The sequence below is a fragment of the Saccopteryx bilineata genome, chromosome 1, assembly GCF_036850765.1.
Source record: "Saccopteryx bilineata isolate mSacBil1 chromosome 1, mSacBil1_pri_phased_curated, whole genome shotgun sequence".
In the NCBI taxonomy this organism is placed as follows: Eukaryota; Metazoa; Chordata; class Mammalia; order Chiroptera; family Emballonuridae; genus Saccopteryx; species Saccopteryx bilineata.
This window is the reverse complement of record NC_089490.1, coordinates 153,984,316-153,997,654: the sequence shown is the minus strand read 5'-3', so window position 1 is coordinate 153,997,654 and position 13,339 is coordinate 153,984,316. Positions and strand designations below refer to the sequence as shown.

Genomic DNA, 13,339 nt, shown 5'->3' with positions numbered 1-13,339 from the left:
AGAACAGTAACAAAAAACCACCACAGTCCCTGCAGCCCTGGGCCTGCTGGAGCTGTGGAGGGAGCAGAGCAGAGCAAGAGGGAGGAGTGGCAAGGCAGGGACAGGTAGAGCCACAAACAGGAGAGGGCTGAAGAGGGCCCTGAACATGTGTATCCGTGCGCACGTGTGTAGACAAGTGTGCATGGAAACTCTGGTACCTTGGAGCCGTGCCTGGCCAAAACCTCCCATTCACCACTGGTTAGTGCGATCTCCTCCTTGATGGGGCACTTAAATTCATCTGGAGATAAGAAAAGAAAAAGAGGTGAGGGAGACTCCAGGACACTGATGAGGACACAAAACACCAAGACCCAGTTCACCACAGCACTTACCCCTAAGCCCACACTTCCAAGGCCGGCCCCCACAGCTCACCAAATGCCTGTCTACAGCCTGCATCCCAGGCCAGCCCTGCCCCTCCTCAAGTCTCCTGCTGCCCATGAGGTTCTCTGCTGAGGCATGGGCTATGGCTAAGCCGGCTGGACCCCTTGCCTCACTCCAACCCATTCGGAGCCCTGTGTCCCCCTTTCGCTCTCGAGTCTTCTCAGCCATCCAGATTCACGCCCATGTTTCTCCTGACCCGGAGGGTCCTGCCGACCACACCTGCAGGGCCCTCTCTGAAGGACTGTCCTGTTCCTCATGCATTCCTCCAGGCTCCCTGCCTCACTCCCACTTCACCAGGACACTCTGATGTAGCCTTTAAAGATCTCACTCCTGAGCTGAAGTGATGAGATTATGCCTTCTCATCTGTTCAACTGCAATTGAGCAGATGGGAGACACATGACAGGAAGTGCGAGATGGGGACTCAGTTGGGCTCCTCAGCCTCCCAGGACAGATAGGCAACCCCAGTGTGCCCAGCTCAACCCTGGTGTGCCCAAATCAAAAGCAGGAGGTCTCCTGAGAGGCACCTGCTGCTAGCTCCACTCAACCACCACCATGTGAAATTCGAGCTCTCAAGCCTATTTCAGGAGGTAGAAATGAAGACTTCTTAAGTGACTCTTCTCAAGGCTTGGTGGGGTCAGTTAAGTCAACAGACAAACCAAAAAGTAGAAACACCAACAAGCTAAAGAAAACTCTCCTTAGTGACAGCTTGGCTGACCTGTGATGGCCGTATTAAACTCTGAATGACAACACCCTGAGCTGGCAGTCACTCCTCAGATCCTGCCTTACTCAACCCCTCGTAGCTGACACTCCGGCTACCCTTGGCTCCTGGCCCCCTGAACACATACATCCTCACTTGAGTCTCTGCCCTCTGTGCTGGTGGCTGCCTGAGGCTCTTTTGTGGGCTCTTCCTCTAACCTGTACGGCAATCCTGGATGGCCAGGAACATCTATTGTTGTCACGACTGGGGAGTAGACAAGGGTCAGGGATGCTGCTCAATCCTCACAGTGCCCACGACAACCACCACAGATGATGACCCAGCCCTGATGTCAACAATGCCCAAGAGGAAACCCTTCTTTTTTTTTTTTTCTTTTTCTTTCTGAAGCTGGAAACGGGGAGAGACAGAGACTCCCGCATGCGCCCGACCGGGATCCACCCAGCACGCCCACCAGGGGCGACGCTCTGGGGGTGATGCTCTGCCCCTCCGGGGTGTCGCTCTGCCGCAACCAGAGACACTCTAGCGCCTGGGGCCGAGGCCAAGGAGCCATCCCCAGCGCCCGGGCCATCTTTGCTCCAATGGAGCCTTGGCTGCGGGAGGGGAAGAGAGAGACAGAGAGGAAGGAGGGGGGGGGTGGAGAAGCAAATGGGCGCTTCTCCTATGTGCCCTGGTCGGGAATCAAACCCGGGTCCCCCGCACGCCAGGCCAACGCTCTACCGCTGAGCCAAACGGCCAGGGCCAGGAAACCCTTCTTGAAGCTTGAAGAGCCCCAGCTTAACTCTGGACCACACTGCTGTCCTACCCAGGCTTAGTCCTTTGGAGATCCATCCTGTCTTGGGGCTAAGATGCCATCCAAGTGCAAGGATGGCCACTCTCCCATCACAAATACATTCTGCTCCCCAAAACTCCAAGCATGAAAACCTGCCCACACAGCTTTCTCACTACTGAACACTTCACCTTGAACATGTCCAAAACCCACCTCTTGGTTTTTCTCCCCTAAAACTGTCTCTTTCAGAGTCATTCTGTCTCAGACTAGACCTCCAATAATCTTCCAGGTTTCTGTGCCTTCTTCTACCTAGCTCCACATCCAAAATCCACCACAAGCTATGTTGGCGTGGTACTCAAAGTGCATCCAGAATCAAATCAGCCCCACTGCCTGACCCCAGTCCCTGTCTCTTCTCCTTGTCCCTTAGGCTACACTATACACAGCATCTCCAGGAATCATCTTAAACTGGTATAAGATCAATGATAACAGCCCAAGTCCTCCCCAAGATCCACAAGGCCCTGTACGACCTGCTCCATCCCCTCCCTGCCCTCACCTCCACCTTCTCTCCCCATCACTCTTTTCCAGTCACATTAGCCTCCTTGCTGTTCCCCTAATCTGCCAGTCACAGCCCTTCCCCAGGACCTTTGCATGGGCTGCTCCAGGGCCTGAAGCGATTTGTGTGGCTGCCTCTGCCACTTTTACCACATCTTCCAGGTCTCTGCCCCATGGCACGTTATCCAGAGACATCCTCTTAACCAGCCATTCTAGAAAGAAAGCCCCTCATTCTCTAACCTTGATCGGCTGCATTTGCCTTCTCATGCTCATCACACCTGGCACAGCATCTTTCACTGTTTTTGGATCATTACTCAACTCTATACTGTGGCGCAAAAACGGCCAGAGGACACATAAATAAATGGGTGTGACCATGTACCAATAAAACTTCACAGAAACAGGCAGTGGGCTGGAACTGACCTGCAGCTATAGTTTGCCAACCCCTAGTATTAGAAGGGCCTGGTGCTTAATCACTACTGATGGTTGAGTGAACAAATAGCTAACTAGGATAACCCGCCAGGCTGTGAATAACATGTAGCAAAGGCCTGCTTCCTTCTCATGGGTGGCTCAAAGAGTGGGATCAGTGAACAAACAGTTCATTGAATCACAGATGGCTGCCTTGATGAGCAATGGTGTTAGTCAGACTTTGCTCACCTTCCCCAGGGCTGAAAGGCTCGCTCCAGTCGTAGCCGCTTGGCTGCAACACGACAGTGACCTTGTACAAGTGGCAGAAGCCGGTCTTGCTTTCATTGGCACGGATGAAGCAGAGCTCATCCTCTCCCTCTGACTGGGGGAAGGGATAGAAGATGTCATGAACCTGTTCGGGCAGAAGAGAGAAGACACGTCAGGAGGGGTGGCACACCCTGCTGAGGGAAGGTAAGGCTCTGACAGCTGGCCGAGTTTAGCGGAGGCCAAACCCCATCCCCCGTGGATGGTCTCCCTCCTTGGCCAGGGGATGGCCTGTTTGCTCGCTTCTCCATGTGGGGTGCTCGTTTCTCCACGTGGGGTACCTGGGATGCACACCCAGCACCTCCCCACCCTTACGTTGATCCACACGTTGGTGACCTCCTCGTACACCACGTATGGCTGGACATTCCTGGGCACGGCTCTGGCGAAGGCCACTCGCTGCTCCTCATTCTCAGTGGTGGGGATGAACAGGGCCGGGGGCAGGAAGACAAGCTGAAGCCGCTGCTGGGGCCGGTCCAGGAGCATGGCCCAGGCACTGAGAGGGCAGAAGAGAAACCAGCAGCCTCAGGGGCCAGCAGAGGGAAACCAGTGTCTAACATCACCCCTGCCCCTCTGCTGACCTCACCAATATCTGACTAAGTAACACTAAAACACACAGGTCTCCCAGTTGGCATGTGTGCTGAGGAGAAGACAGGAGAGCTGACAGAATTCCATAACCTGATGTCTGGAAACGTTTCACATCATTAAATCTTAGAGCAGCGTATTGAAAATGCCATTAATTTCTGCCAAATCCTCACCCACACACACCATCCTTGACTTCATACTTTGCTGTAACTTAGTAACTTTTAACTTACATGTATTTGAAGTGGGGACTGTCAGTACGTTAAGTGAAAATGCAGCATCTCAACATAAATGGAGCAACTTAGATCAAATCGAAGAGCAACACTGCAGGGATGTGGGAGTCCAGCAAGAGCCTGTGGTCTGACAAGGCGCTGGACCTGAGTCTAGCTGTTTCTGTTATGTAGGGGATCTGGCAAGTGTTTAGAGCAAAGGAAGCACACCCTTTCTGTAAAGGGGTCAGTGAGTCAGTATTTCAATTCTGAGGGCCACAAGTTTTCTTCACAACTATACAGCTCTGCCCTTGTAATGTTAAAGCAGCCACAGACAAGCTGTATGAATGAATGTGGCCCTGTGCCAAAAAGCTTTATTTATACACACCGAAATGTGGATTTCTTACCATTTTCATGTGTGAAATTATTATTCTTTGAAGTTTTTCATCCCTAATAATTTAAAAACATAAAAACCATTCTTGGCTCCCAGGCCTCACACAAAAAAAGAGGGGGGATGATGGTGAGGAGGCCATGCTTTAGGACCCTGGTTTGAGATGTCTGTCCCTGATATAAGCAGGAGGGAAATGGGAACCCTTCCACTTGGTGACTCCATGATTTTTTTTTAAACAGAGACAGAGAGAGGGATAGAGAGGGACAGACAGACAGGAATGGAGAGAGATGAGAAGGATCAATCATTAGTTTTTCATTGTGACACCTTAGTTGTTCATTGATTGCTCTTTCATATGTGCCTTGACCATGGGGCTATAGCAGACCGAGCAACCCCCTGCTCGAGCCAGTGACCTTGGGTCCAAGCTGGTGAGCTTTACTCAAACCAGAAGAGCCCGCGCTCAAGCTGGCGACCTCGGGGTCTTGAACCTGGGTCCTCCACATCCCAGTCTGATGCTCTATCCACTGCGCCACCTCCTGGTCAGACTCCATGATTCTTATGATAGGAAATGGGATGTGGGGGTGGGATTAGGAGAGCGGTTAGGGGAGTGGCCCACCTATCATCCTGAATGTAAATGACTTAGATCCCATCAGACAGACTCACTATTTGCCGTCCCGGGTCCATCCGGCCCGGGCGATGTACTCCACCTTCGGGAAGAGAACGCTGAAGGGCTGTACCAGCTCTTTCTCTTGGGTCGAGATGATCTGAAGGGAAAACAGACTCGGGTCACACTCCAGCCTCATCACATGCTACTCAGAAATAGACAGCGGCTGTTAGGGGCATATTGTGTCTCTCCCCACTCCCAAATCCATATGTTCAAGTCCTCACCCTGGTACCTCAGAATGGGGCCTAATTTGGAAATAAAGCAGCTGCAGGTATAATTAATTAAGATGACGTCATACAGGAGAAGGGTGGCCCCAATTCAATAGGACTAGTATCCTTATAAAAGGGGGAAATGTGGCCACAAGCATCACATAAGGAGAGTGTCTTGTGACAAAACAAAGGAAGAAGGTGGCCGTCTATAAGCCAAAGACAGGCCTGGAACAGGTCCTTTCTCATGGCCTCCCTCAGGAAAAACCAGCCCTTCTGACACCTTGATTTCGGACTTTTAGTTTTCATAACTGAGACAATAAACTCCTGTTGTTTAAGCCACCCAATCTGTAGGCCTTTATTATGATAGCCTATTGTCTAGAAACCCAGGGTTCTGATGTGAGCTGTCACTGCAGACCCAGGTGGCCCGAGGCAAGACAGCCTCTGAGCCCACAGCTTCCTAGATCATAAATGTGGCCATCAGGGCATCTCCCCAGGACTGAGGGGAGAAAAGACAGATAGGGTCTCCGCATGTCCCACACCCCGTTGGACCACGACGCCCACAAGCTGCCTGTTCAGTTGGTATAACCCGTGCCATTGCAAAACCATGTTCATCTGACAGAGCCAGGGACTGGTTAAAACAAAGCCACTTAGAGTATATTTGTGTCAAATCTACGAGAATACTCTGGTCAAGAGTGGAGAAAGGCCCTGACCTGTGGTGGCACAGTGGATAGAAGTCAACCTGGAATGCTGAGGTCACCAGTTCGAAATCCCAGGCCTGCCCGGTCAAGGCACACACATGAAGCAACTAAGAGTTGATGTTTCCCACTCCCCCTGCTCCGGCCTTTCTTTCTCTCCTCTCTTTAAAATTAATAAATAAAATCTTTTTAAAAAAAAGTGGAGAAGGGGTTTGGTTAGAGCCTAACTGTGCCCAAAACAAACAGTGACTCCTCAATTACAAAAATAAGTGTATTTTATTGTACGCTTTGTTTTTTCTGAAACATTACACAAAAACGTATTTTGGCAAAAAACATGCGAGGGCTTTCTCAGCTTGTCTAAACTTCAACCTCTGACATGTGGGGCCTGGAGTCCCTGTCCCCACAGCCCTTCTCAGCCACAGCCTCTCTTGCCCTACTGACTGTGGAGGCCTGAGCAACAACTCCCTAAGTGATTAGGACCTTGTCATTTCAGAGTAGGTGGAGAGCAACAGGAGGTGGCAGAGCCCGGCCTGGAAGTAGAGCTCTGGGCAGTGCTTTAGGATCCAGTTGGCCAAGAGGGACACCTGCCCTGGGGAAGGGGACAAGCAGCCTGCTGATGCTGCTCAACTATCTAAGAGCTTGCAACACATACCCCAGGCTCTCTTCTCATCCAGAAGCTTTGCCGGGGCTTGCCAGCCCCTCTTACCTTGCCCTGACTGTCGGTTTGAAACTCGGCCAGCTTCAAGGCGATCTTGGGATTCTTGCTACCTGCAGAAATGAAAGTGAGGTGAGCCGAGCAGGTGTCACCCATGTAGGGTGAGAGCAGGTGTTGGGGTGGAGAATGCAGGGTGATGCCTACAAAAAGGTGACAGCTGGCACTGGAGGTAGGGAAAGGAGAGGTGCCCAAAGGGCACATCACCTTCTCTAATCCAGGCACAAAGTCCTTGGGACTTCCTGACTTGGGGCCAGGACCTCATTCCAGACACAAAGTGATATTGATGAGGAGGTCATGGGGAATACATACACAAGGAAGACACCTGCCTGCCTTTGGAAAGCCTGAAATCTGGCTGGGAAGACAGGCACATCTATAATAAAACCAATATGCAGAAAGGTGGCACACATTCCATGTGACACAGCCAGGGCCCCAACTCACTGGGAGGCACGTGGCTTATAGCTTGGGACAACTAAGGCATGCTTCCAGAGGTGCAATTCAGTTCAGGCTCCAGTTATTTCTATGACAAATCTCAACTGGCAGCCCTGCTGGTTGGCTCAGTGGTAGAGTGTCAGCCTGGTTTGTGGACATCCTGGGTTCAATTCCTGGTCAGGGCACACAGGAGAAGTGACCATCTGCTTCTCTACTCCTCCCCCTCTCCCTCCTCTCTCTCTCTATTGCTCTCTTCCTCTCCTGCAGCTATGGCTCAGTTGGAGCAAGTTGGCTCTGGATGCTGAGGATGGCTCCATGGGCTCACCTCAGGCGCTAAAAATAGCTGAGTTGCTGAACAACAGAGCAATGGCCCCAGATGGGTATTGCTTGGTAGGGAGCTTGCTGGGTGAATCCCAATAGGGAAGCATGCGGGAGTCTGTCTCTCTGCCTCCCTGCTTCTCACTTAATAATAAAAAAAAAATCTCAATTGGCATTCAGGGCTTAGCACTCCAGGCAAGGAATGTCTTTGAGCCTCGGTGTTCTCATTTGTCAAATGGGGAGGGGAGAGACTGATTTCTCCCATTTGCATTAGGGATGGGAAATAATACCCTCTAGGAAGGCTCTGTCTAGCATGGCACACAATAGGAGTTCACTGAAGGTTAGCAAGGACAACTCCTTCATTTGCTTTGATGAGGTGAAAACAAGAGGCCTGCAGGCTGAACCTGGCCCACCGTGTATTTTGTTTTAATTCATTTTAGAGAAGAGAGAGAAAGAGAAGGGAAAGAGATGGGGGGTGGAGCAGGAAGCATCAACTCCCATATGTCCCTTGACCAGGCAAGCCCAGGATTTTGAACCGGCGACCTCAACGTTCCAGGTCGATGCTTTATCCACTGCACCACCACAGGCCAGGCTCACTAAGTATTCTCAAACAATTTAAGCGACATTTAAGAATTGGGAGATTTTGCCCTGGCTGGTTGGCTCAGTGGTAGAGTGTCGGCCCAGCGTGTGGATGTCCCAGGTTCGACTGCCAGTCAGGACACACAGGAGAAGCGCCCATCTGCTTATCCACCCCTCCCCTCTTGCTTCTCTCTGTCTCTTCCCCTCCCACAGCCAAGACTCAACTGGTTCAAGCAAGTTGGCCTTGGGTGCTGAGGATGGGCAAAGGCCCCAGATGGGTAGAGCATCACCCCCTAGTAGGCTTGCCAGGTGGATCCTGGTTGGGGCGCACATGGGAGTTTGTCTCTCTCTGCTTCCCCATCTCTCACTAAAAAACAAAAAACAACAAAAACCAATTGGGCAATTTCTTGAATCGAGTCTGGATTTCCAGCTTCTCTTGAGAAACAGGCAAACTTGAGTCTGTATTCTTACAAGGTGGTAAGTGTCTGATGCACCCCAGGATGGGCGCACATCCCGTCACAATTTCCCTGCGGCTCCTTCTGTCTCCTGGGCCCTGAGGCGGTGCTGACCCTACTGTTGTTCCCGAGCCCAGCCTGCTTCTCTGGGTACTGTGGGTCCATCTAGTTGATGCCTCATCTTGCTGCTCCCTGAGGACTCAGACCACTGCTCAGCTGCCCAAGCCTGTCCTGAGCACTCACCTGTCCGAGGATATCGGTATGAATCTGTCTTCCTTTCTTCTAGTGCAGGAGAGGGCACATGAATAACCTCCACCTCAGATTCATCGACTTCCTCATATAAGATTCTCAGTGTCTTGTGGCCTTCTGAACCTGGGAAGGAGCAGGGGACACTACTGAGGGTGCCGGGAGTCCCACCCCATCCTGTACACATTAGGGACTCTGCTCTGCCACAGCTGGGCCTAGACAAGAGCATGAGTGCTGGTGCTGGAAATCGGGTCTGACCTTTACTAGACTTCAGCCAGTCACATCTCCTCTTGGGGTCTCAGTTTCCTTACTTGCACAATGGGGACAAGAACTGAGCTATTCCCACACAAAATGGCATGAAAGATGGCTGTGTGGGAGTGGTTTATGAGCTAAATGTGTATGCTCCTGTCAAATCTCTGTTGAAACCCTAACCTCTAAGACTCTGAATGTGACTGTATTTGGACATGGGGTCTTCAAAGAGGTGATTAAGTCATTAGGGAGGGCCCTAATCCAATAAGACTGGTGTCCTTATAAGAAGAAATTAGGACACAGACGTGCACAGAGAAAACACCATGTGGGGAGACAGGGAGAAGATGGCATTTACAAGCCAAGAAGAGAGGGCCGATGCCAAGTAGAGAGGGCCAAGGTGCTGATACCTTGACCTTGGACTTGCAGCTTCTGGCATTATGAGACAATAAACATCTGGTAAGCCCTCAGTCTGTGGGAGTTGGTTCAGCAGCCCAAACTGATTAACACATGGCTCAAGAAGAATTACAATAAAGATCATTATGAGAATAAGTAAGTCACTGGGTGGTAACAGCTCAGAAAGGAGCATGGTGACTGGCAACGCTGACGTCACAGACACAGAGCCCATAGCTGTTCCTTCCTCAAGCCCTTTCCCTCCTCAGCTACTGAGAAGGTTCTTCACCTAGTGCTTTCCGTACCCTCACCTAAGACTCACTGTGCACAGACCAAAGATGTCACCAGAAACATCCACACCTGCTTTATGGGTGGACACTGGAAGCCCAAGAAGCTGAGGGGCTGGCCTGAGGCTGTTGCTGGTTTGGGAGTGGCAGCACTGAAGTTCAGACTCAGCTGTGACAACCACAGATGACTCCAGACATTGTGAAATGTACCCTAAAGGCAGACTGAGAACCACTGACATACTCTCAGATCACCCACCAGGATCTATGAGTAAAGATGTTCATAGGACTATTGTTTATGACAGCAAAATAAATACAAAACCCACAACTAGGAATGACTAGTGTCTGTGTAGGATTAGTTTAACCCTTCGAGAAGTACGAATGCTCATGTACATCCTCGTGCCTCCTGACCATCCAGAGTACGAGATAACAAAAATTTTTATTTTAAAAATGTGTAAGGCAACGTTAAAAAAAGGCAAATTATGTTCTTCTTGTTTCTATAAATTGGTTATCAGACAAACATAACTTTAAGTTAATAAAACTGTAACATTTAATTTTTTGAAAAAAACTCACTCCCAGGGGTCAGTGAGCATGAAAAAAAACTCACTACTGAAAGTGTTAATAAACCATGGCACATTCATGCTCCACAGTCAAGTATCATTATTAGAGTCCTCTGTGTGCTGATTGCAATAGACTGAATGTGTGTCCCCCCCCTGAATTCAAATGTTAAAATTCTAACCTCCAATATAATGGCATTACACAGTGGGGGGCCTGTGGGAGGTGATTAGGTCATGAGGGTGGAGCCCTCATGAGTAGGATTAATGTCATTATAAGAGACCCTGCCACATGACAACACAGCAAGAAGGAAGAGGTTCTCACCCAAATCTTCTGGAGCTTTTATCTTGAACTTCCAGCCTCAAGAAACATGAGATATAAGTGTCTGCTGTGATAATAAGCCCCCAAACTGTGGCACTCTGCTATAGCAGCTCAAACTGACTGAGACACTGATATCGATAGAAAGGTAGTTAAGGTTTCTTTAAGTGAAAAGTGCAAAGAGCAGAAACGCATATACTCTGTTAATAAAAGAAATGTGTATAGAAGCATTTTTCTTTTTAATGGAAAGGGACCTACCCTCCCAAGAGGCTGTGGGACACCACCAATAGCCAGTGAAGCGATCAAATTCTTCCTGGATGACGAATGTGGCCACGCCTGCAGATTTGGGGTCCTCGAGAACATTGGATAAACCTGTAGTAACGAGAACGCAGGGCGAGAGATGAGGAGTCTAGTTTTAAGCAGGTTTCTCCTCCTCGGCACTGCTAACAGCAGAATAGGCGCCCTCTGTGGGGGCCACCCTGGGCACTATGGGGTGCTGAGCGGCATCCTTGACCTCCACCCACTCGATCGATCCCAGAAACATCTCTACCCAATTATGACAACTAAAAATGTCCCTGGACATAGCCAGTGTCTGAGTTGCCCTCAGCTGAGCCACTCAGGTTTAGCACGAAGGCCCCAGGGCTATGGGGCAGGGCAGGGAGGCAGGTCTGAAAAGATGCTGGGTGTAGAGTCCCATAGACATATGCAGAAGAGGAAGGTCACTTCCATCAAGGAAAGGCATGAGGGACAACCTGGGGAGCAGGTGAGATCTGAGCTTGACTCTATGGAGTCAGACAGGAGAGTAGAGGTCAGGGCTGAGTAAGCAGAGGTACAGAGTAAGTGCCCGGTGGGGGAGGCCACAGAAGGCCACGCACAGGAGGGTGGTCTGCAAGAGCAGGGTCGAGGAAGGTGCCTGGGGTCAGGGTTAGTAAATTAGGGGCAGGGTATTTTCTAGAAGCTGGACTGGTGGCTTTGATGGCTGTCCCCAGAAAGTGCTAGCCCAGGCCTGGCCCAACAGACCACATCCCTGGGTGCAGGTTCCCGTCCACCCTGGCCAGGAGTTGGCGCCTGCCTCACCCCTGTGGCAGAAAGTCAGCCGCTGCTCCTCGCTTGTCTCAATGTTGGCCACCCACAGGTCATTGTTGTTGATGAAGGAGAAGAAGGCAGGGTCAGCAGGGCAAATCTTGGGGTCCATCCGAGGTCCAGAACACTGGGTCTTAATTTCCAATGGTTTCATGGGGGACACCTGGGGACAGAGAGGCTTGGCTCAGGAAGGCAAGATGCCATCCACCTAACAACCCCACCCACAGCCAGAGACGGGGACTTACCATGAAGCCGTTCTTGCCTCCATCCCGACAATGGAAGAGGCTGTTGCTGGCCTGGAAGAGGAAAAGGCCGCTCTCGCTGTGGAAGTCATAGGATGTGATGCCAAAGACCCCCAGGCGCTTCCGCTCCCGAAGCAGCTCCTCCTCCCGAGAGTAGACCCCATGGTGGGGAGTGGCCTGGGGATAGACAGGAAACAGATGCCAGTGTCAGTAGCCAGATGCCCTGGCAACCTGAGCACTCCCAGGAGGAACCTGACCATCTGACTTATGTCCACACCAGAAGGAATATTCTGATGGGCAGAGTGGTACCAAGCAGAATGGGAAAAAGAGCCCTTGTCCACATGGTCGGAGTGCCCAGGGTTGCCTGCCAGGCTTCTAGGCCTTACGTGGAGTTCCTCCCTCTCCGTCCATCTCTGGGCTTCCCTGTGCCCCTTTCCATATGGAATCTCTCCAAGGCAGACAGGACTGTCCTCTGCCCCACAGCATGGAGGGACACTGTTGGACCACTCTTCCCTGGTTCCCAAGGCCAGTCCTACAGACACTCCCTGCACTCTTCACCACCCCTTTCTGCCAAGAGCATTCAATCTGAACCCACGCAAACATTCATGCTTTCTATACAGCTGTGGGGGGGAGAGGGGGCAAATTCAGGACCACCTGATCACCAAAACACCCAACCCCGGGGGGGTCTGGGCAGTTAAACTATTGTAGGCACCACCACAAAGCTGTCTCAAGGACGATTCTGAAGATGATATGGAGATGCAAAGGAATGTTAATGACAAGAAATGCATTGGAAAAAAAGCAGAATTACCCCCATGCTGAAACAAAAGCTATGTGAATATAAGCTCCTTAGCTTGGGGACTAAATGGGGCAGGCAAAAGGGAGAACTGTTGCATTGGCATGGAGAAATTCAGAGTATGTCACCCCCCCACTCCCTGCTATTGTCATATTACTTTTACAGTCAAACTAAACATAAACCAATGAAAAAGGCACCCTTGTCCCTCACCCACCATCCTTCTCCCTGGAATCAAGCCAAGTCTGGATAACATTAATTATTAGCCAAGTCTCCATAAAAAAGCCCAGGTCCAAGTCAGTTCAATTCCTTGGTGAGGCATTTAAAAGGAAGAGATGCTTTGATAAGCATTCTTATCAGAAGCCTAGGCTCTGGGGCCAGGGCACAGAGCGACAGTGAGCCAGAAGGTCTTCTCTGAGGGTGTGCATAAACTGTGTGGCTGTCCTGGGCTTCTCAGGGGTTGAGGGCCCACAGGAATGGTATACAGCCTGATGATGTGTCCTGTGCCCACATGCCTCACTCACAGGCAGGACCCAATGGGTGCAGCTCACCTGGAAATGGTCCAACATCTGCTTCCAGGACAGGAGTAGTAGAGCTTCTTTCCGCACCTTCCTGGGGATCTCAGAATAGAGGAGGGAGTTCTCTCGGCTGCCGTAAGGCATCCCTTGGGGAAAAAGGAAAAACCAGAATGGTTCAGGACAGGGAGGGGGCCAGCCTCAGGTTCCCCACAGCTGGGCCCAGCTGGTTCCTTCTGCTTCTATGT

General features: G+C 50.9%; 1 protein-coding gene across 4 annotated transcripts in view; it reads right to left on the bottom strand.

The window, feature by feature from the left end:
- Positions 1-13,339, bottom strand: part of DPP9 (dipeptidyl peptidase 9) — a 41,504-nt gene that overhangs the window by 14,479 nt on the left and 13,686 nt on the right. For all 4 annotated transcript variants that reach the window (XM_066275218.1, XM_066275236.1, XM_066275245.1 and 1 more), the window contains 10 exons: positions 13,128-13,240; positions 11,790-11,963; positions 11,539-11,707; positions 10,720-10,833; positions 8,663-8,791; positions 6,630-6,691; positions 5,019-5,119; positions 3,495-3,672; positions 3,105-3,267; positions 198-277 (listed from right to left, as the gene is read on the bottom strand). In XM_066275218.1, the coding sequence (XP_066131315.1) occupies positions 198-277; positions 3,105-3,267; positions 3,495-3,672; positions 5,019-5,119; positions 6,630-6,691; positions 8,663-8,791; positions 10,720-10,833; positions 11,539-11,707; positions 11,790-11,963; positions 13,128-13,240 (1,283 nt within the window). The remainder of the gene's footprint in view (positions 1-197; positions 278-3,104; positions 3,268-3,494; positions 3,673-5,018; positions 5,120-6,629; positions 6,692-8,662; positions 8,792-10,719; positions 10,834-11,538; positions 11,708-11,789; positions 11,964-13,127; positions 13,241-13,339) is intronic.